This window comes from Solanum tuberosum, unplaced genomic scaffold, assembly GCF_000226075.1.
Source record: "Solanum tuberosum cultivar DM 1-3 516 R44 unplaced genomic scaffold, SolTub_3.0 scf00198, whole genome shotgun sequence".
Taxonomy (NCBI): domain Eukaryota; kingdom Viridiplantae; phylum Streptophyta; class Magnoliopsida; order Solanales; family Solanaceae; genus Solanum; species Solanum tuberosum.
Window position 1 is genome coordinate 458697 of NW_006239121.1, and position 22533 is coordinate 481229.

The following is a 22533-nucleotide window of genomic DNA, read 5'->3' on the forward strand; positions in this document are numbered from 1 at the left end:
TCCTACAAACAAATAAGTGATAAAACCACTAAAAACGTCCTGATTTAATACCAGTAAGTATTTCTCAAAATCCTAATTAAATTTTACCTGAGAAGATATCAATGATAAACTAGAAATGATGAGGGCAACGACGCCTTGTTGTAAAAGAGGATCGCAACAGATTACCACTGATGTTGTAGGAAATATCGCAACTACAATCTTGTTCTGTGAAGGAATAATGGAACGAGAGAAAGGAAGGAAAGAAGAGAAAAGAAAATGGAAATTAGTAAAAATAAATTAAATTTGGAATATGAAACGACCTTTTATAGAGGAGAGGAGAGAGGGAAAAATGAAGGGACGATTGTTTTAAACCTTCTAATTTTTTTTTTCTTTTGAATTTTGACAATTCAAATTAAAGTGTAACATATGTTGCCACATATATCCTTTCTGTTGGGGCACATGCAGATCATTCTGTGGTGGTTTAACAACATAGGTTATATATGTTGCCACAGACGCCACATTTCTTCCTTTCCATCATAATTGACATTTGTTCCAACAAAATAAAAATAATATTAATTATCATTAATATTAATATTATCATCAAAAATGAACAATTGATGACAATATAATGTTGCCACATATCTCCTTTCTGTGACATATGTTACCACATATCTTCTTTCTGTGACATATGTTGCCACATGTATCCTTTCTGTTGGGGAACATGCAGATAATTCTATGGTGTTTTTACAATAGAGGTTATATATGTTGCCATAGACACCACATTTCTTCCTTCCATCATAATTGACATTTGTTCCAACAAAATAATAATAATAATAATAATAATAATAATAATAATAATAATAATAATAATAATAATAATAATAATAATAATAATAATCATTAATATTATTATTATCAACAAAATCGAACACTTCACCAATTGTTTTATACAACTTATCAACAAAAAGGTAATTCACAATGGTATACATAACATCAATCTAATCTATGGTGGTAACCACAACATTTTCTCTCTATGGGTCTTCATTGTTACTAACATAGCTAGTCCGAGCCTTTAAAATCCCATAATTCCATAGGAGTGAAGCATATCTGAAGCGAAAGGATTGAGAAATAATTCAATCAGATGGTGTTTGTAGTCCATCACTCAAAAACTCAACGTATGCAGCAACAAAAAGTCCACAATCTCTGCATGGTATATCATCAATTAGAAAATATAATAAACCTAATATTAACATCACATTTCGATAGTGGTAAAACTAAAAAAATAATGTGATACTACTTACAGACTATTACTTGCTTGTTGGGCAATACCAGTAACATGTATGACTTCGAATGGGTGAGATTTGTTCTTGCCCTGGTAAGATTCAAGAACTGACCAGTTGGTTCGGTCTTTTTGCTCATAAAATCCGTTGGATTCAAGGTACTTTGGCAACATTGTAGACAACTTTTGAATCTCGGCGCACAATTTTCTGTTAGTCTTAGATGAGGACATCGAATCATACACCTTTATGCACCTTTCCTTCAATACAATGACTGCCAAGACCCAATGAAACTCCCCATTACAATTTATAGGGACATAAACCTCATCTGTGAGGTGCCAATGCAGTCCAGCAGGTATACCAAACCCTTTGATAGTGCCAACGATTTTATTCTCATATTCAGGAACATCACTGGCATTGTCAATGTATGTTTTGAAAAAACAATTAGTAGTGGTATATCAATATTTAGAATGACTCTGTTGCTTCGACTTCTTCCGCAAATAGTATAAAATGACATCCTCATACTGCACAGATGCATCAACAAGTGTATTTATGTATCAATTTATTTGTATGTATTCATGTCTTAATCAAAAGATAAAAGTGGGCATCGATTACCTCATCAATCCAGCACTTATTGGGTTGAGACATTACGTAGAACCAATTTTTGTTCTTTGGAAATGCAACTACAAAATTAAGTTGTTTGAACTCAAGATTTGAGCAATTGGCTAAGTAGTGATCGTCCTTGTCTCTTCTGCAATTGTGTAATCATCATAAATAATTATTTAGTGGACAACAAGAAGAAATACTAATAATAGTTGAACGACTTTACTTTTTTGCATGATGCTTGTAAAGAGCCTCATTTATCCATTACGAGAAGGATGAAATTAGTTCACTTGGACCCTCGCCGTCAATGTTAAAACCTTCAAATGGATATTGTTGCTTCACATCACAACTGACGACTTCGACTTTCTTCTCTTTCTTTTTCTCTTTCTCTTTTGCTTTCTTTTTCACTTTCTCCTTCTCTTGCTTCTTCTCCTTCTCCTTCTCATTCTCCTTGCCTTTTGGGTTTGAGTGTGATACTGGAGTAGTAGTCATTGATTTTTTTCTTTCACTAATTATAGATAGTGATTGGGAAATAGATTTTTTCAACCTCCTACACTTCAAAGGCTGTGAATTTTTTTTGGATGTATGGACATCAATATTATAAGTCATTTTCTTAAAAATATCAATGAGTTTTTTAACACGACTAATAAAATAATCATGTTGCTGCTCACATTCTTCGCATAGACAAAAAAAGCATTCGATGTTAAAAGAGGAAGCAACACCAATAAAAGATTGAGCTGTTGTCATGGATGAAGCTTCTTGTATCATTTCATCTACAAGGGAAATGAAAAAAGGTTGAGAGTTTACAATTTGTTATAAAATAATAATGGGTAGCAATTTATACTTATGTTGACACATATGGATATTCTGTTGCCACATATGTACCTTCTGTTTCCACAAATGAATCTTCATGTGCCACAGATTAATCTTATGTTACTACAGATGACCATTTTGTTGCCCTAAAACATAGGTGATATGTTCCAACATATGACAACTCTGTTGGAATATATACCAACATATCACTAAAATGTAACAACATACGACACATCTTTCAACAAATGAAATATATGTTGGACAACTGAACAAGACTATATTTCTAAAATCATATGAACAAAATGGTCAGAAAAAGAACAACAAAAGCAACAAAAAATGAAATTTTCACTGAATGTTAACAGTACATATACATTTCCTCAAAATTAGGGCTTTTTAGGTTTGTTGATATTTTTCAAAAACAATAAATAATAGGTACCATTACATCATTATTCAATTTTCACATCTATAGAACGATTTATTGTTCATTAACCCAAGAAAAAAAACTTAAGTAATTGTTCGAAAAATTGTAAAAATCTTTCAAAAAAAAATGACTTATTCATTTTAAGTCGAACACAATCTTCAGTTCACAAAGAGGAGAGAGTCACGACCGGAGATGAGGAGGAAGATAAGATAATGGGGGAGAATACTTGTTTTGATAGTCGAATTTTTGGATTTTCTAAGGAAGAAGAAGAAGAGAAGAGAGAACGTTGGGAGAAGAAGAACAGAAAGTTCTATTTTCTTTTACTTTTTTTTTAAAATGGTTTGGATAGAATTATAAAAGTTGAAAAATGAAGTGTTTTTTTGTATTTTATAAAAGAGTAGAAAGTTTTCAAAATGTTAATTTGGTCCCAAATTTACTTAATTTCATTTTAAAATGAATTTGATCCTTTCTTGGTTAAAGTATCACCAAAAATCAAAGCAAGACTTAATTGACACTTTTCATTTAATTGTCTCAACACAGTGCTCCGAAACTTCACTCATGAATCCTACTTGTTTGGTTCATACAGTTTCTGAACTTTCTTCTTCCCTCTCCTTTTCGTCAAAACCTTAACTTGTTGATTGGCAAAACAGAAAGAGTAGTGAATCAATTGTGAAAGCGAAAGAAGATTAGGAGGTGAAAATGAGCGGTCGTTGTAGAAAGAATGTGAAACAAAATGTTGCAGAAAAACAAAGTAGAGAAACCTATAAGACTGATCGCCAAAAAGTAGTGCAAAAATCAGCTCTGAAGTCGAACAGATATATTGAGGAATTTGCAAAATATATGGCTGTCTTGGATGAAGAAGACCACAATTCAAGAAGGAAGCGTAGAAGAAATAATAATGAAGAAGAAGAACTCAATACATGTATGAAAAAGAAGGGGCAATATCGGAAGCGTCGCAACAATACAAGAGAAATGTTAAATATGACCTGCAAGAAATTGTTCCTTCGTATAACGAAAAAGAACTCAATACAGCTTTAAAAAAGAAGGGTCAAGCTCAGAAGCATAACAAGAACACAAGAGAAAATATTGAAAGTAAGAAAGACGACCCGCATGAAATTGCTGTCTTGGCTGAAGAAGAACAACTCAATACATGAAATTGCTGTCTTCAGCTGCTTCCTATTGTAACTAGAATTTCCATTGTTTATTTTGGGCAGAGTACCCGTGTCAGAGTTGATGCTTCCCAAGGGAAAGTACTAGAGGAGTGAGCGTATACACTGGTAAGCATGAAAGACCTCCTCTTTCCATGTCAATTTTTTGGATGATGTTCAAATAAACTAAAATGAGCTACGCTTGGTGCAGTAACAACTGCAAAACATCCATTTTTGATCTTCGCGGAAATTGTTCCAGCTGTTCCTATGTTCTTTGCCTTACTTGTTGCCGGGATCTTAGAGATGGTATTTATAAAGGAGGTGAATAAGAAGTCATCATGAAATTCACTGACAACGGGGTTGCTTATTTGCATGGTGATGTGAGATTGGATGCTAGAACTACCATTTCCAGAAGGCCTAGATTTTCCGAGAAGATGGTTGACAGTGATTCTGTGGGAGATGCCAAGTTTGCGTTTGGTATGGAACCTGGGGATGATGGAGGGCTTCTCCCGTAGATCTCTGGTTACCCTGCTAGTGAATGGAAATGCACTGAAGATAGTAGCATCCCTTGTCCACCAGAGAATTTTGGTGGCTGTGTTAAGGGAGTTTTAGAGCTGAAGTGCCTGACATCAAAGTCAAATCTCTTAGCTCTGAGTTGTTGGAAGAGGCTGAAGTTATTTCCAAACGACTTGAATTGGAATACATGCATGAAATTCCTCAGGAGTCATGCTTATGTATGAAATCAATGGATGAAAATGATATGCAGAAAAGCAAATTGCGTAAAGCAGCATTTCGTGAAGATTCTGATGGCAATTATTTATACTGTCCAGCAGCTAAAGATCTTCAGCAGGAGGATCTGAAGCATTACCAATGTCATTGGATGAAAGGTGAGCCTGCAATTGTCGGTAATGTGCTTGAGACTATGTCAGGGTTAAGCTGGGAGCCCATGGTTATGTGGCGAGCATGTCGCTAGATAAAGAGCACAAACCATCCCCTTCATTTGAATGTCAGCGCTATCAATTGCTTGGATTGGTGTGAGGTAAGTTTAATACTTGCCAGTTGTCCCAACGATACATGGAGGAAAATACCGGGGTAAAGAAGGTGTAATTTTATGCATCTTGATAATCCCTATCTCTATTTACTGTTGCAGTGTACTTTCTGAGGTATCAATTTATGGTTTTCCTTGCTTTAAGTTTAGCTAGACAATAAATATCTTAGTTATGAAGAATCTCTCCATCACTGTTGTGTCAGCTCTGGTTGGATGACAACATAATTGGATGCAAACCGAAATACATATCAATTAATAACTCAGATCAATATCTAAGCACTTAATGCATGATTCACAGTTTATTGCGATGATTATAACCTTAACGCTATGGCTTAGCTCAAAGGAACTTAATTGTTCTACTTTATAGAGCTAGATGGGATTTTAAAGCATCCATTTTGATGTCGTCATACCGCAAGATATGTACTCTTGGTGCTTTTTTTTATGATGGATAATTTGTTTTGTTTTTTGTTAGTTTTTTGAACTAATGAATTACTATTTAGTTCATTAGGCGTTTAATGGAGTAGGTAGTTCTATTTATTCTGCATGACCATCTTACTCTTTCATCAACTATAGGTTTTTCCAAGTCCATTAAATTGATAGACTACTTTTATCCCATTGTTATGGGCTAGTACAGTAAGCATGATTTGATTAACTTTATTTTCATTTTGAAACTTCATGAAAAGCACCACTAACCACTCAATTCTTTACTTAAAATGTGGTTAAAAAATAATTCATGTTGCTCGCGGTATGAAGAATGAAGTTGATGACTTTGTGAATATTAACTAGATCAACTCAATGGGATTTAAGGTAGTATGAAGGGAAACATCTAGTTGCGTTAGTACTTATTGAGAATATAATTGAGAAAATATAAGTGTGCTCTCTCTAACGGCTTAAACTTTTTTTTTTATAACCGAGAAATCCGTCTGTGACCCACCCTTTGGACCAATCTTCTAAACTCGGTGTATAATGGGCCCGCCCTTTTACCCTTCTCCACTAAAATACTGGGCTTCGCTGTGTGGGGCTAGAACCTGCGACCTAAGTCACAAATCCTCTACCTTTTGCCACTCGAGCTAGGCCTTGGGGGCAATGGCTTAAACTTTTTGATGAGATGGTCACACACTTCAACATGATATAAAAGCAGACAGAGGTCCTGAGATCGAATTTCACCAACACATCATCAGAAAAGAGTTCCACATGCATGGCCCATGAAAATAATCAGGTGTGCATGTGAAGGGGCGTGTTGAGAATATAATTAAGTAAATATAAGTGTGTTCTCTCTTAACAACTTAAGCTTTTAGATGAGATGGACATACACTTAAAAAAACTTTTTGCTAATGAAGTACACAACTAGCGACAACTAAGCAACATGAGCAATTTCAGACCAAGTAGCAATGTATACTTGAGCTGTAATTGGCCTGTGAAGTGTAGTGTTTCACAAAAGCTTTTGGCCCTTTTAGCCTTCTTTAAGTATAATTTATTTGCTGTTAAGTTTAACCCATTTTAACGTTTTGTTTTTCCTTTGATTACTGCAGGTTGAAGTTAACATCCGCCAATTTTTTATGGGATACATGGAAGGTCGGTTTGATAGTGCTGGCTGGCCCCAGATTTTGCAGTTGAAAGACTGGCCTTCATCTGATTTTTTCGATAAGCGGTCACCTCGTCACTGTGCTGAGTTTGTTAGAAGCTTGCCCTTGAAGGAGTACACAAATCCTCAAAATGGCTATCTGAATCTTGCTGTCAAACTGCCATCAGGGTATTTGATGCCTGGCACGAGACCAAAAACATATATTGCTTATGGAGTTCCCGAGGAGCTGGGGCGTGGGGACTCTGTGATTAAGCTGCATTTTGATATGTCTGATTCGGTATACTTAATTGTTTTATTTTTCTTTGGGCATATTTTCTTCTCTGTTGACTCTGGATTATTCCCAACTAAGTTTTTTCTTGAACACATGGACAATTCGTGCTTTTGGTTATTGCAAGCGCTCTTTAACTTTAGACTTATGCAAGCTAATGCAAAAACAAGTCAAGTTGGAAAAACTGCTCACATCAAAAAAGAAAATGAACATCCTGAAAATGTCTCCCATGAACTGAAGTGACTTTATGTTCTCTAATTTGGTTGGATATATGCTAGAGATTTGGAGAATCGACAGTCGTAAATTCTGTTGCACTCCCCAAAAGAAATGTTTATTCTCAGTTTGAAGAGTGCTTTCAAATCCTCCTATGTGGTATTCTCGATAGAGGATATTACATGGTGAACAATGTGTGTCCTTATTATATTGTTAGGCTGCATCTATGTATTTATCTATTTTCTACCTATATTCCAGGTAAATGTGTTGACACATACACAAGGAATAAACCTGACACCTGAACAACTTTCGAGGATTGAAAAATTGAAAAGAAAGCATGTTGCCCAGGATAATTGGGAATTGCAAACGACTGACGAGGAGCACAAATATGGAATCAAAACATCATCTAAGTTCAACGAGGACCAGCCTTTACTAGGTGAGATATACCTGATCAAATTGAAGTTCAAGACTTCATGAACTACTTATCGAAACAAGAAAAAGAAAGCAATATTAGTGAACTAAATTGTGGTAATTAATCATTGTTGCATCTGCTTCCTGTGTGGAACCAGAGAGACACACTGTTGCTGAAGTGGTAACAGATGGTGGGGGAATCAAGTTAACTAGCTCTTTTGAAGCAAGTGGAGGGATTAAGAATGATGTTGATGAGTGCAAAGATATCCTGTTTTTTGCAAAAAATGTGAAATGATTGAGGATGTTAGAATCCTAGGAATATTCTGTAAGAAAAACAACAAGAAAATACCCGGTGAAATCCCACAAGTGGGGTATGGGGATGGTAAAATATACGCAAACCTTATTACTACTTCGTGGAGGTAGAGAGGATGTTCCCGAAAGACCCTCAACTCAAGTGCAGCAAATCCAGGTATAAAGGACACACAATGAAGAAAATAAAGCGAATAACAAGGAAACAATACAAAGTCTACCGGAAGAGAGCAAACACAACAACAAAATAGTGCGATAATTGAAACACAATAAACAACATACTAGGATAGATTATTGAAAAGAATAATAAACAATGATAAATACCAACCACCCTAAACAAGCCAACACTAAAACTACCTACTAACCTTCTACCCTAATACGCGTCCTCTACACCTTTCTTTCTTTGGTCATGTCCTCAGTAGCTGCATCATATCCTGTCTTATCACCTCTCCTCAATACTTCTTTGGCCTACCTCTGCCTCTCCTCGTACCCTTTATAACCAGTCTCTTGCACCTCGTCACAAGTGCATCTATGCATCTCCTATTCACATGTCCAAATCATCTCAGTCTCGGTTCCCTCAACTTGTCTACCACAAAGACCATTCCCACCTTCCTTCGGATATCCTCATTTATAACTTTATCGCTCCTAATATGACCACACATCCACCTCAACATCCTCATTTACGCAACATGCATTTTCTGGACGACTGGCCAACACTCTGCCTCATATAACAATATCGGTCTAACCACCACTCTATATAACTTACCTACGAGTTTCGATGGTAGCTTTTTATTACACAAGAATCTAGATGCAAGCCTTCACTCCATCAACACTGTCAATACAATGTGTGATATCATCTATCCCCACTCCCTTGATTATAAACCCAAGATACTTGAATTTGTCTCTTAGAGATATTTCATGTGTCAAGCCTCACTTCCACGCCTACCTCATGCATCGCATCATTGAATTTGCACTACGCATACTTTGTTTTGGTCGTGCGCAACCTGAATCCTTAGTCTCCAAAATTTATGTCCACACTTCGAACTTAACATTAACTCCATTGCGCGTCTCATCAGTCAGTACTAAGTCATCTGCAAATAACATACGCTAAGGCACTTGTTCCACTATGTGTCTTTGGGAGCATATGCTTTGTCTATATGCTCACAACAGAAAAAGACAAATTAGTTCCACGTGCTCTTAAATGTGTTTTTCTTGGTTATTGAAGGTATAAAATGCATATCAATGCTTCTCACCCGTCCTTCAACGATACCTTATGTCTGTTGATGTTACTTTTATAAATGGTATTTTACATCCTTTTCTGCTGATAATTAGGCATTTTTGAGGTTTTACTAGTTCCTATCTTTTGGGATCCCACCGGTCTATCCTTCTATGTCATATCCTGTAACTCAATTAAATCCATCTTCCTGGACTATCTCTAGATAAATCTACAGTTGGTTGTCTGTGGGTATATACATTGAATGTTGGTCTTGATAGACAAATTGATTTTCTAAAAGCTCACCTAGTGGACAAGGGTTGTACACAAAAATTTTGGTCTTGACTATGGTGATACCTTCTCTCCAGTGGCCAAGATTTCTTCTATCCGTCTCGTTTTATCCATGGTTGTTGTTCTTCATTGGCCTCTCTGCCAATTGGATATTAAAAATGTCTTTTCTTCATGGAGATCTCGAAGATGAGGTATATATAGAGCAACAACATGGTTTTGTTGCTCAACGGGAGTCTAGTAACATGGTGTGTAGACTACGACAAGCACTTGATTGCCTAAAGCAGTCTCTTCGAGCATGGTTATTTAGAAGTTTGGCATGATATGAAATGAAGGTGATCATTTTGTGCTCTATTGTCACACTGCTCCAGGTTTGTGAATGTATTTAGTGGTGTACGTTGATGACATAGTTATCACATGTAATGCTGATGAGGGAATTACCAGATTGTAGGCGATTGATTCTCAAATGGATTCAAATGTTAAGCTCTTACTTGGTCGAGGGGAGCCTCTTAGAGATTATGGAAGATATAGAAGGCTGGTAGGAAAGTTGAATTATCACGTAGTGACTCGACTTGATATTACTTTCCAGATTAGTGTTGTAAGTCAATTCTTGAATTCTCCTTGTGATTGTCATTGAAATGCTGTTATTCACAATCTTTGATACACAAAATCTGCTTCAGCCTTCAGGGAATGGACTACTTCATGAAGACCGAGGACATGAGAAAATTGTTGGATATTCACTAATTGGGCAGGGTCACTCTTTGACAGATAGTCCACTTTTGGAATTGTGTTCTAGTTGGGGGAAATTTGGTTTCTTTAAAAAGTAAGAAATAAAATGCGGCTGCTAGATCTAGTGAAGAAACAGAATACCGGTGGCAACATGTGAACTCATATGGATCAAACAACTATTCAAGGAGTTGAAATTTAGAGATACTAAGGGAATAAACTTGTGTGCGACAATGAATCTGCACATCACATTGCATCAAATGCATTGTTTCATGAGAGGTCCATACACATAGAGATTGATTGTCATTTTGTCAGGGAAAATGTGCTCTTAGGAGACATCATTACAAGGTTCGTAAGATCAAGTGATTAGTGTGCAGACATATTCACCAAACCAAGTTCCTACCTGGTTCTAGAATGAGTGTATTGATTTGTATGATTTCCTTTCCTTTTTAGGACATGTAAACTTAGTTATTCTGTTATTGATAAGGTTTGGAGAGAATAACTTGTTTACTGCTCAATGATTACAGTTATATAAATATATGAAGAGTACTGACTAACTATGGTAACTAGATAATCAAATCCCTACAAATCAGCTTGACTACCATATATACAAGATTGTACAACTGTAAATTGATTCTGTAACACTCTCCCTCAAGTTGGAGCATGGATATTGATCATGCCAAGCTTGTTACAAAAGTAATCAACTCGCTTATTTGTTTCACAAAAGCATTAAATGGATCATCATCATCTGTCATAAGAGATACATTAGGAACCATTGGAGTACTACAAGGTTTTGCTCCCAACTTTCTAGTTTCTGCAAGCAAGTCAAGAATATACCTTCTTAGAGATAGAAAATTCCCTTCTTGCCTCTATTTACTTCTACTCCAAAAAGTATCTCAATGGGCTCAAATCCTTCATTTGAAATCTAGTGTGCAAGAAAGACCTAAGGGAAGAAACTCTCGCATAATCACTTTCTGTGATGATGTCATTGACATATACAACAAGGAGAATAGAGCCAAATGTTTATTGCCGAGAAGATTGAGTGATCACATTTGCTCATTTTCAACCCAAAATCTTGAACTACCTCACTGAATATGCTAAGCCAAGCTCATGGACTTTGCTTCAAACCATACATAGGCTTCTTCAAATGACAAACTTTCTCATACTCCCCTTGAGCAACAAAATCGGGTGGTTGCTCCATATACACTTTCTCTTGAAGATCACCATGAAGGAATGCATTCTTGATATCTAACTGATGCAAAGGCCAATTCTCAAAAAGAGCTAGAGAAATGAAAAAGCAAACAAAATTTAGTTTGGCAATTGGGGAGAAGGTGTTTGAATAATCTACCCATATGTCTGGGCATACCCTTTAGCCATAAGCCTTGCTACAGAACCATCTGGAGTAACTTTAACGGTGAAGACCCACTTACATCCCACTGGCTTCTTTCCCTTCGATAAATCCACCAAATCCCACGTGTGATTTTCCTCTAAGGCATGTATTTTATCAATCATTGGATTAACCATCCAGGATTGTTCAAAGCCTCTTTCACTGTTTTGGGTACAGAGATGGAGTCTAGAGAAGTAATCAAAGATCAAGACATAAAGGATAAACGATCATAGGAAACAAAATTAATAATTAAATATGTAGATTTGCAAGTACGTGTACCTTTGAAAAGAGCAATAGGGAGGTCAAGATTTTCTAAAGGATCAAGTGACCGAATGGGTTCATGACAAGTATCATCAATCTCTCGCTTCCTTGAGTAGACTTGAACAATTGACAGTCTTGCTATCACAGATGGAGAAGGTAGTGAAGGTACAACAATTGGGGAGTGATCAACAAAAGAATTGAGAGATGAAAGGAACAACATCAAATTGTTTTGTCAAAACACGAGTGACTTGATCGACTAACCATCATCTTGCTCCCCCTGACTTGTAGAATTAGGAGGTGCATAGAAGAATGGTGTAGTCTCTGAAAATACCACTTTAATTGACATAAGATATTTGCCAAGTTTAGTAGAATAACACCGATACCCTTTTTGAAGGCTAGAATAGCCTAGAAAAACACATTTCAATGCCTTAGGATCTAGCTTGGTAATAGATGGTCGTACATCTCAAACATAACATGTGCTTTGAAACACCTTTGGTTCCATTGAAGTAGTGACTTAGTAGGAAAAAGAACATTATAAGGGGTATTACCAACACGCACAGTAAATGACATGCGATTAATAAGAAAGCAAGCTGTAGAGACTGCATTTACCCAAATTTGTTTAGGAATCTTCATCTGGAATAAAAGTGCCCTAGCCGTCTCAAGTTGATGCCTATTCTTCCTCTCAACAACTCCATTTTGAGAGGGCATATGAACACATGAAGACTGGTAGAGAATACTATGTTGCCTCAAATATGATTGAAACAACTCTGACATATATTCTGTAACGTAGTCACTTCTTAGAGTACGAACCGAAGAATTGAATTGAGTTTTATCTTCAGCATAGAAGGCACAAAAATGAGTAGACACTTTAGAGCGACTCTTCATAAAATAAATCCAAGTCATCTGAGAGAAATTATCCACAAAAGTGACAAAATACCTATGTCCAGTTTTGGAAGTGACTAGACATGGTCCCCTAACGTCAGAATGAGCTAACTCAAAAGCAGGCTCAGCACAATTATTAACCCTTGGACCTACTGAGTTGCGACGATGTTTTGAAAATCGTTATGACTTGCATTTCAGTGAAGAAATATTCTAAAATTGAAGAGAAAGCTTCTTTAACAAAGGTAGAGAGGGATGTCCCAATCAGCAATTTGCTTCAAACGGAGACACAACACTTGAGCAGTCTGTAGACTCCCATTCATCAAGGATATAGAGATCATCAGATACATATCCTTTACCAAGATACATATCCTTTACCAATTACTTGATTTGTTGTAAGATCACGAAACAAACAATGATCGAAAACGAAAGATATGTAGCAATTAAGGTCTCAGGTTACTTTGCTAACAAAAATCAAATTGAAGGCCAACTTTGGTAAGACTTGATACAAATAACAAGGTAATAGATTAGATTGGTTTAACAATTCAGAGAGGGTGCTTTGTGTGATTGAAAGCTTGAAAATACATTAAGATTACCTGTCATGTGATTTGTTGCAACTGAATTTATCACCCATTTATTTGTAGATGTATAAGACATGACTCCGTAAAAGCATTAACTGAAGTGAGTTCCTTCATTGATTTTTGATATTGAAAGATTTTAACAAATTCTTTGGCCGAAACCAAAACCATTTTATCATATAATGGACTAGAAGAAGTCATTTCGCCAAACTCACCATATCAAATCAGAATATAGAGAAATTGCCAAAGTTCTGTACCAATTGTTATCCCAACAGTTCTGTCCACGCCAACAAGTCAGATTGTTTGACTCAACTCAAAAAGAGCTCCATTCACATATAAAGGTATTAATAGTGAAGCAGTCAACTCCTAGCTAAAGGGTTTAACTCAAATAGACATAAACCATTCAAAGAGATGCCCAACAAAATTCAAGATACAAAAGAAATAGACTAAAACACCCAGTTGTTCAGGAGATGGTTTAGAAACTAAAATATGATATACCCAAATGATCCAGATGTGAAACCAATTGAACAGTGGAGGGTAAATTCAAACAACAACAACATAATTCAAACAATATTGCAACTCAAAACAAATCAAAGCAGCAGACAAAGTAATTCGAACTCAAATATGACCAAAAGAAATCACTGTACCTGATTGTTGATGCTTATTCTTTAAAACTTGGTCCAATATCTTGAAGACCACCTTAAGTCGGCTGAGAATTTCAAGGCGATGCCAAATTAGGACTCCAGATCAAGATTGGTCCACACATGCACCTTCACGTGTGGCTAATTCTGGCGACGACTAGCCGTGAAGTTCGACATACTACACTTTCTAATCCCACAAGGCTCTGATACGATGTTATTAATAAGGTTTGGAGAGAATAACTTGTTTATTGCTCAATGATTACAGTGATATAAATACATGAAGAGTACTAACTAACTATGGTAAGTAGATAATCAAATCCCTACGAATCAGCTAGACTACCATATATACAATATTGCACAACTGTAAATTGATTCTGTAACAAAACCCCAATAACTTGTGGGAATAATAAAGCTGAATTCTCTCTCAAACTCTTGTTTTCTCACAGATGATATAGATGGAGGTGCATTGTGGGATATCTTTAGAAGGCAAGATATTCCAAAGTTAGAGGAGTATCTTAGGAAGCATTTCAAGGAATTCAGGCATATTAATTGTTGTCGTATACCACAGGTATGAACTAAATTTGCTTAGCATTCATATTTTGGAATGAGTGTTGAGTCCTATTGTTTCTTTCGTGGCTTTGGCTTGGGGGTTAAGAATAATTGGTTGTAGGATGTTTTTTTCATTAATGAGGTGTTTTTAGATGATCGAGAAATCCATCTGGGGTCAGCCCGTAAGACCTACCACAACCTTTGAAACTTGGGGGATATTGTGCCCGCCCCTTTACCCTTTTCCACTTAAATACCAAGCTTAGTTCACATGGCACAAGACTTGAACCTGTGACCCAAGTCACCAGTCCCTCAACTTTTGCCTGAGAGCAGGACCTATAATGTTACACTTTGTGCCAAATTTTCTTGAGTAAGAATTTTCAATATGAGACATATTTCCTACCTAGACATAAAACATATTTTTAAATCTCCCAAATTTTCCTTTTAACTCGTTATTCAAGTACAGATGAGGGGGTTGTTTCGAAACACAATCTTCTGAAATTGTAGATGATGAAACAAGAAATTTAAGAAAATATTGCTTGAACTTGAAATGCATACACATGATGAAGCTTGTTGTTTGTATATTATCAAATTTACCATGAAGATGTTTTTGGTGGAGACATAGAATTGAACTTATGAAGAAAATAAACATCACTCTATTTCTTCTAATGTTTAAAGAATTTTCCTTTTTTCTTTTCCAGATATTTATAATTCAATACAAGAATGATAACTGTGGGACATTTCATTCTTTGTTTTTCTGTCTTATTAGTTAAAACACAAAGTATTCTGCATGTACCAACTACCAACTCCATTTTGTCTTGCATTGTAGGTTATTCACCCTATACATGATCAAACATTTTACTTGACTAAGGATCACAAAATTAATCTTAAGGAAGAATATGGTGAGTGTTTCATGTATGAATCTCATAGCTTGAAACGTTCCTATTTCGATGTGGAACTCTCTCTTTTTTCTTCTTACATTTTTATTTTAATTATTTTCTATTTCGCAGGAATTGAACCATGGACCTTTGTTGAAAAATTAGGGGATGCAGTTTTCATACCTGCAGGCTGCCCTTATCAAGTTAGAAATTTGAAGGTGTCTCTCTCTCCCCTTCTCAATTTTTTAGGTTCTTCCTTTTTAAATTAACTTAGGACCTCAATTCAACTTTAAGATAATAGTCGAAGCTATGGCAACTTAATTTAACCTATCGGAAAAATTCTAATAGTTGAAGCTATAGTAATTTATATTTTTATCATTTTTTGCCTTGTCAAAAGAAAAGGCTACTTTTATTTTTATCCAATCCGTAGTGGTTGTGAAAGATAAAAATTCTTGTACCAGTATATTTTGGGTAAGTTTTAGGATAATAAAATGTTTTGCTATTTTATTTATCATTTAACTATATGACATTCTGTAGCCAAAGTGACTAAACAACTTAAAGACCCGGTGCCTTCAAAGTGCGAATTTGTGAATAAAGCTGCCTATTCTAAGGTTAAGTTGAAAGTGGATGTAGGTTACTGTAGCTGCTTATATGCCATTGAAAATTATCCAAAGTAAGGCTGATGTAAAGTTGGATAGTGATAATTGATACTCCCCCAGTTTCATTTTCTGGGTCTTAGTTTGACTGTTGTTGTAGAAGCAACACTACTAACGACTGAGAAGTTGGAAGAATAAAAATACACTCTTAGTTCTGAAAATATCCGATCTTGGTTTTTGAGATAGACGGGATGAGTAAGCAATAAAAAACGGTACACTTTCTTTTTCCAAATGTACTGACATAAATGATGACTAATAGATCTTTGACTTCTGATCAGGGAACTTTGATATTATCAATAAGTTGCTATATTGAAGATAATGAATAAAGTTAAGTGCTAATTAGTAAACTATGCTTCAAAACTTTCTCATATAACCACTAATTTTTCTTCCTAGTCAACTTTCCACTTTATTCCACATATTTAGTTATGCATATCTTTTGTTGTATTCTCAACACGCCTCCTCACATGCATGCTTGATTCTTTTATTTTCATGGGCCAAACATATGAAAATTCTTTTTCATATGGTGGTGGTGAGATTCGATCTCATGACCTCTGCCTGCTCTGATACCATGAGAAATTAGACGAAGAAGAAGAGATATTGGGAATTGAATTGATTGATTATTCCTTCAAGTTCATGGGATTAAATAGTTATTACAAATAGTGTAAATAAGGATAGAAACTAATAAAATATTACTCCAAATATTCTCATATCTACATTATCTAATCATGCCATATCTAAATATTCTCATAACTACACTATCCAATTATACCATAATTAACACTTCCCTCAAGCTGGAGCGTATAAGTCATGCTCCTAGTTTGCCACAAATATAGTCAATTCTGAATCCTTGGAGTGATTTTGTGAAAATATTCGCCAGTTGATCTTTTGAGTTGACAAAACTGGTGGCGATGTACCCTGACTCAATCTTCTCTCGAATGAAGTGACAAATCTCAATGTGCTTCGTCCTTTCATGAAACACGACATTATAAGCAATACGTAGTGCAACTTGGTTATCACAAATCAATGTCACCAGTTCAACTCTTCCCATCTTCAATTCTTGGAGAAATTGTCTCAACCATATAAGCTCACACGTAGCTAGTGTCATAGCTCGATACTCTACCTCTACGCTTGCCCTAGCTACGACAACTTGCTTTTTACTTTTCCTAGATATTAGATTGCCTTTAATTAGAACACAATTACCCGAAGTGGACCACCTGTCAGAAGGTGATCCTGCCCAATTTACATTAGAATATCCAACAATGTTGGTGTCTCTTATCTTCATACAATAAACCTTGTCCTGGAGAGCTTTTGATAAATCTAAGATGTGAATCACTGCATTCCAATGACTACCACAAGGTGATTGCAAAAATTGGCTAACTACACTAACACCAAATAAGATGTCTGGTCGCGTGATCGTAAGATAGTTGAGTTTGCCAACAAGTCTCTAATAACGATCTTTTAAAGGCTCCCTCTATCATGGAATAAGCTTAGTATTTGGATCCATGAAACTGTCCGCATGTTTGCAATCCTACATACCAACGTCTTCTAAAATGTCTAAGGCATATTTGCTTTGTGTAATAGCAATACCATGGCCACGCTGTGCCACTTCAATGCCTAGAAAGTATTTCAGCTTTCCCAATTCCTTAGTTTGAAAGTGACTTGAGAGGTGTTGTTTGAGTTGAGCAATACCTTCATGATCATCTCTCGTGATAACAACATCATCAACATAAACAATTAAAAAGATATGTTTGCCATAAGATGAAATCCTATAGAATACATAGTGATCAACTTGAAATGACCAAATCATGCTCTGGGAGACTACTTGAGACCATAGAGGGATCGACGAAGTTTACAAACTAGTCTAGACTCCCCCTGAGCAACAAACCTTAGTGCTTGCTCCATATATACCTCTTCAACAAGTTCTTCATGTAGGAATGCATTTTTTGATGTCTAGCTGAAATAGGGGCCAATGATTCATTGCTGCCATAGAGATGAGAAGATAGAAATAAGCCATCTTAGCAACTAGTGAGAAAGTATCTCCATAATCGATGCCATAAATCTGAGTGTATCCCTTAGCAACCAGTCTCACTTTGGGACTGTTAGAATAGAATAGGAAAACACAATCCTACAAACTAGGAATAGTTTATAGTCTCCTATTTGGTAAGGAATTGCATTATATAGTGTCTATAAATAGTGTTCTCTATGTAATTATTACAACAACAATTCAATAATATTCTTTCCTTATATTTCTCACATGGTATCAGAGCATTGGTGAGAAAAAAAATAAAAAGAAGAAGTCAGAATCCGATGACTGTCAACGGCTGGTTTGCATTGTTGTCTCGTTTTACAAATGTAGTGTGACAACCCACACCACCATGAGGTGCGGAACACTCAGGCGAGTAAACCCCAGTGAGCTCCTCTGAATTTCACCGAGTCACGTGCCCTCACGCGCCGCCAGGAGTTCTAGGGTCGCTTCACCACGCGCATCACGCGCCGGCACGTGCGACACTTTTCGGCCAGTTTTTTCGACCACTTTTTTTTCATTGAGGTCGCCTCTCCATTCCGAGGCAGACTGTATATTTATTTTCTTATTCCGACCAGTTTCGGGCAGTCAAACTAATTTCCGGCGACTGCATCCTTTTTTTTTTCCAGATTCTGACCGGCCTTTTGTTTTTTTTTCCCTCTCTCTAAATTCATAATATGTCTTTAGGGATTGATATTTTTGGCTCCAAGAATATAGGTAGTTCAAGTGCTATGATCACTTCAGAACCATTAATGGGAAGTTTAAACTATTTAGCCTGGGCTTTCTCGGTTGAGTTATGGTGCAAGGGGAAAGGCGTTCATGATCACTTAACCAACAATACTTGTGTGGTAGATGAAAAGGCAAAGGCTAGTGAGACAAATAATAACATAAAAGCACAATGGGAGAAGGTTGATGATCAATTATGGTAGTCTCCTATGGCGATCTATCGATTCCAAGTTGATGCCCTTGTTTCGCTCATCCCAAACATGTTATTCAGTTTGGTAAAAGGCTCGTGCTTTATATACTAATGATATATCTCGATTCTATGATGTGATATCTAGAATGACTAGCTTAAAGAAACAAGAATCCGATATGTCTACTTACTTGGGTCAGGTACAATCAGTCATGGAGGAATTTGACACGTTGATGCCAATCACTACAAATGTGGACAAACAACAAGAACACAGACAGACGTTGTTTCTAGTTCTTACACTTGCTAGACTCTCTATTGACCATGATTCAGTGCTTGATCAGATTTTAGCTAGTCTTACAATTCCTACAGTTGATGAATTATTCTCTCGTCTACTTCGTATTGCCGCGCCTCCCAGCCACAAAGTAGTTTCATCACCGACCTTTGATTCCTCTGCTCTCGCATCTCAAACCATAGAAAAATGAGTATATCAATCTATGGAGAATCGACGAGGAGGAAGTCGTCTTGGAAAACCTCTATCTAAGTGTAGGTATTGTCATAAGTCTGGACACACTGGTGACATATGTCATAATTTGCATGGTCCATCACCCAATTATGATCCTGCTACTCTAAAGGAATATAATGAGTTCCTTCGTAATCGTGCAAGTAAGCATACATCTTCACAAGAAGCATTTGTTGCTCCGCCTAATCGACCATCCCATAATGCTCATATTGCTCAATCAGAATATGATGAGTTCCTTCAATATCGAGTAAGTAAGCAAACGTCTCCACAAGTAGCTTCGGTTGTTCAACATGATGTTGCTGTTGCGGGTAATTCTTTTGCTTGTGTTTTACAGTCTAATACTCATGGATCATGGGTCATGGACTCGGGCACTTCTGATCATGTTTCTGGTAACAAATCAGTTCTGTCAGATATTGTTTATTCACAATCTCTTCCTGCTATTACTTTGGCCAATGGGATACGAACAAAACCAAAAGGGGTTGGAAAAGCCACACCTTTATCTTCTGTCACTCTAGACTCTGTTCTTTATGTCTCTGGTTTTAATCTAGCATCGGTTAGTCGTTTGACGAAAGCCCTACATTGTAGCATAACCTTTTTTGATGATTTTATTCTCATGCAGGACCACAGTATGGGACAGATGATTGGCACAGGACATGAATCACAAGGCCTTTACTATCTTACCTCTTCAAATTCCTTCACAGCATGCTCTGTTACAGATCCGCCGGACCTCATTCACAAACGTTTGGGACAACAAGTCTATCCAAACTGCAAAAGATGGTGCCTAGTTTGTCTAGTTTATCCACATTAGATTGTGAGTCGTGTCAACTTGGGAAACACACTAGTGCCACATTTTCACGTGGTACTAAGGGTCGTTCAAAGTCTATTTTTTCATTAGTTCATTCTGATGGTTGGGGTACTAGTAGAGTCAGTTCCGCCTTAGGATTTCGTTATTTTGTTAGTTTCATTGATGATTATTCAAAATGTACTTGGGTTTTCTTAATGAAAGATCGTTCTGAGTTATTTTCTATATTCAAAAGTTTCTTTGCTGAAATAAAAAATCAGTTTGGTGTTTCTATTCGTACTTTTCGTCAGTTCCACCTTAGGATTTCGTTATTTTGTTAGTTTTATTGATGATTATTCGAGATGTACTTGTGTTTTCTTAATGAAAGATCGTTCTGAGTTATTTTCTATATTCAAAAGTTTCTTTGCTGAATAAAAAATCAGTTTGGTGTTTCTATTCGTACTTTTCATAGTGATAATGCCTTAGAATACTTATCATCCCAGTTTCAGGAGTTTATGTCTCACCAAGGAATTATTTACCAAACATCTTTTCCATACACTCCTCAACAAAATGGTGTAGCGGAAAGAAAGAATAGGTATCTCATTGAGACTGCTCGCACTCTCCTCATTGAATCCTATGTTTCGCTGCGTTTTTGGGGTGATGCAGTCCTTTCATCTTGTTATTTAATTAATAGAATGCCCTTATCTTTTATTTCGAACTAAGTTCCATACTATATCCACAGTCACATCTCTATTCTATCCCTCCTCGTGTATTTGGGAGCACATGTTTTGTTCATAACTTAGCCCCAGGAAAAGATAAATTAGCTCTTCGTGCTCTTAAATGTGTCTTTCTTGGTTACTCTTGAGTTCAAAAAGGGTATCGTTTCTATTCACATGATCTCCGCCGATATTTTATGTCTGCCGATGTAACATTCTTTGAATCTCAACCTTACTACACATCTTCTGATCATCTTGATATCTCTGAGGTCTTACCCATACCTCAGGTCTTACCTGTACCGACTTTTGAGGGACCTACGGTATCTTCTCCATCTCCAGTTATAGTGCCACCACTCCTAACTTATCATCGACGTCCACGTCCAGCAATAGTCTCAAATGATTCATGTCATGCGTCGGACCCTGCTCCCACTGTGGCCTTGCCCCCTGCTAGCCAATCGATTGCACTTCAAAAAGGTATACGATCAACTCGAAATACTAATCCCCATTATACTTTCTTGAGTTATCATCGTTTATGTTCACTCCATTATGCCTTTGTATTATCTTTGTCCTCTATTTCCATCCCTAAGACTACAGGAGAAGCACTTTCTCATTCTGGATGGAGGCAGACTATGATTGATGAGATGTCTGCTTTACATTCGAGTGGTACTTGGGAGCTTGTCTCCCTTCTTACAGGTAAGTCTACTGTTGGTTGTCGTTGGGTTTATGCGGTCAAAATTGGTCCAGATGGTCAAGTCGATCAGCTTAAGGCTTGCCTTGTTGCTAAAGGGTATACTCAAATATTTGGGCTAGATTATAGTGACACTTTCGCTCCTGTGGCCAAAATAGCATCTGTCCGTTTTTTTCTATCTATGGCTGCCGTTCGTCATTGGCCTCTTCATCAGTTGGACATTAAGAATGCTTTTCTGCATGGTGATCTTGAGGAAGAAGTTTATATGGAGCAACCACCTGGTTCTGTTGCTCAGGGGGAGTCTAGAAGCCTTGTATGTCGATTGCGTCGGTCACTATATGGTCTGAAACATTCTCTTCGAGCTTGGTTTGGAAAGTTCAGCACAGTAATTCAGAAGTTTGGCATGACTCGTAGTGGCGCTGATCACTCTGTGTTTTATCGGCATTCAGCACCAAATCTGTGTATTTATTTGGTTGTTTACGTTGATGATATCGTTATCACCGGCAATGATCAAGTTGGTATCGCTAATTTGAAGTAGTATCTTTTTCAAAATTTCTAAAATAAAGACCTTGGCAGATTGAAGTATTTTCTTGGTATTGAGGTTGCTCAGTCTAGATCAGGTATTGTTATTTCTCAACGCAAATATGCTTTAGACATTCTTGAGGAGACAGGAATGATGGGATGTAAACCCATTGACACTCCTATGGATCCGAATGTTAAACTCCTTCCAGGACAGGGGGAGCAACTCAGTAATCCTGAAAGTT

General features: G+C 36.6%; 1 protein-coding gene across 1 annotated transcript in view; it reads left to right on the plus strand.

The window, feature by feature from the left end:
- Positions 1-3634: 3634 nt before the first annotated feature.
- Positions 3635-22533, plus strand: part of LOC102579336 (microtubule-associated protein futsch-like) — a 53915-nt gene continuing 35016 nt past the window's right edge. Inside the window, exons 1-7 of the mRNA XM_015312303.1 lie at positions 3635-4370; positions 4453-5280; positions 6822-7151; positions 7614-7791; positions 14495-14616; positions 15424-15496; positions 15605-15690. Of these exons, the coding sequence (XP_015167789.1) occupies positions 6849-7151; positions 7614-7791; positions 14495-14616; positions 15424-15496; positions 15605-15690 (762 nt within the window). The 5' untranslated portion in view covers positions 3635-4370; positions 4453-5280; positions 6822-6848. The remainder of the gene's footprint in view (positions 4371-4452; positions 5281-6821; positions 7152-7613; positions 7792-14494; positions 14617-15423; positions 15497-15604; positions 15691-22533) is intronic.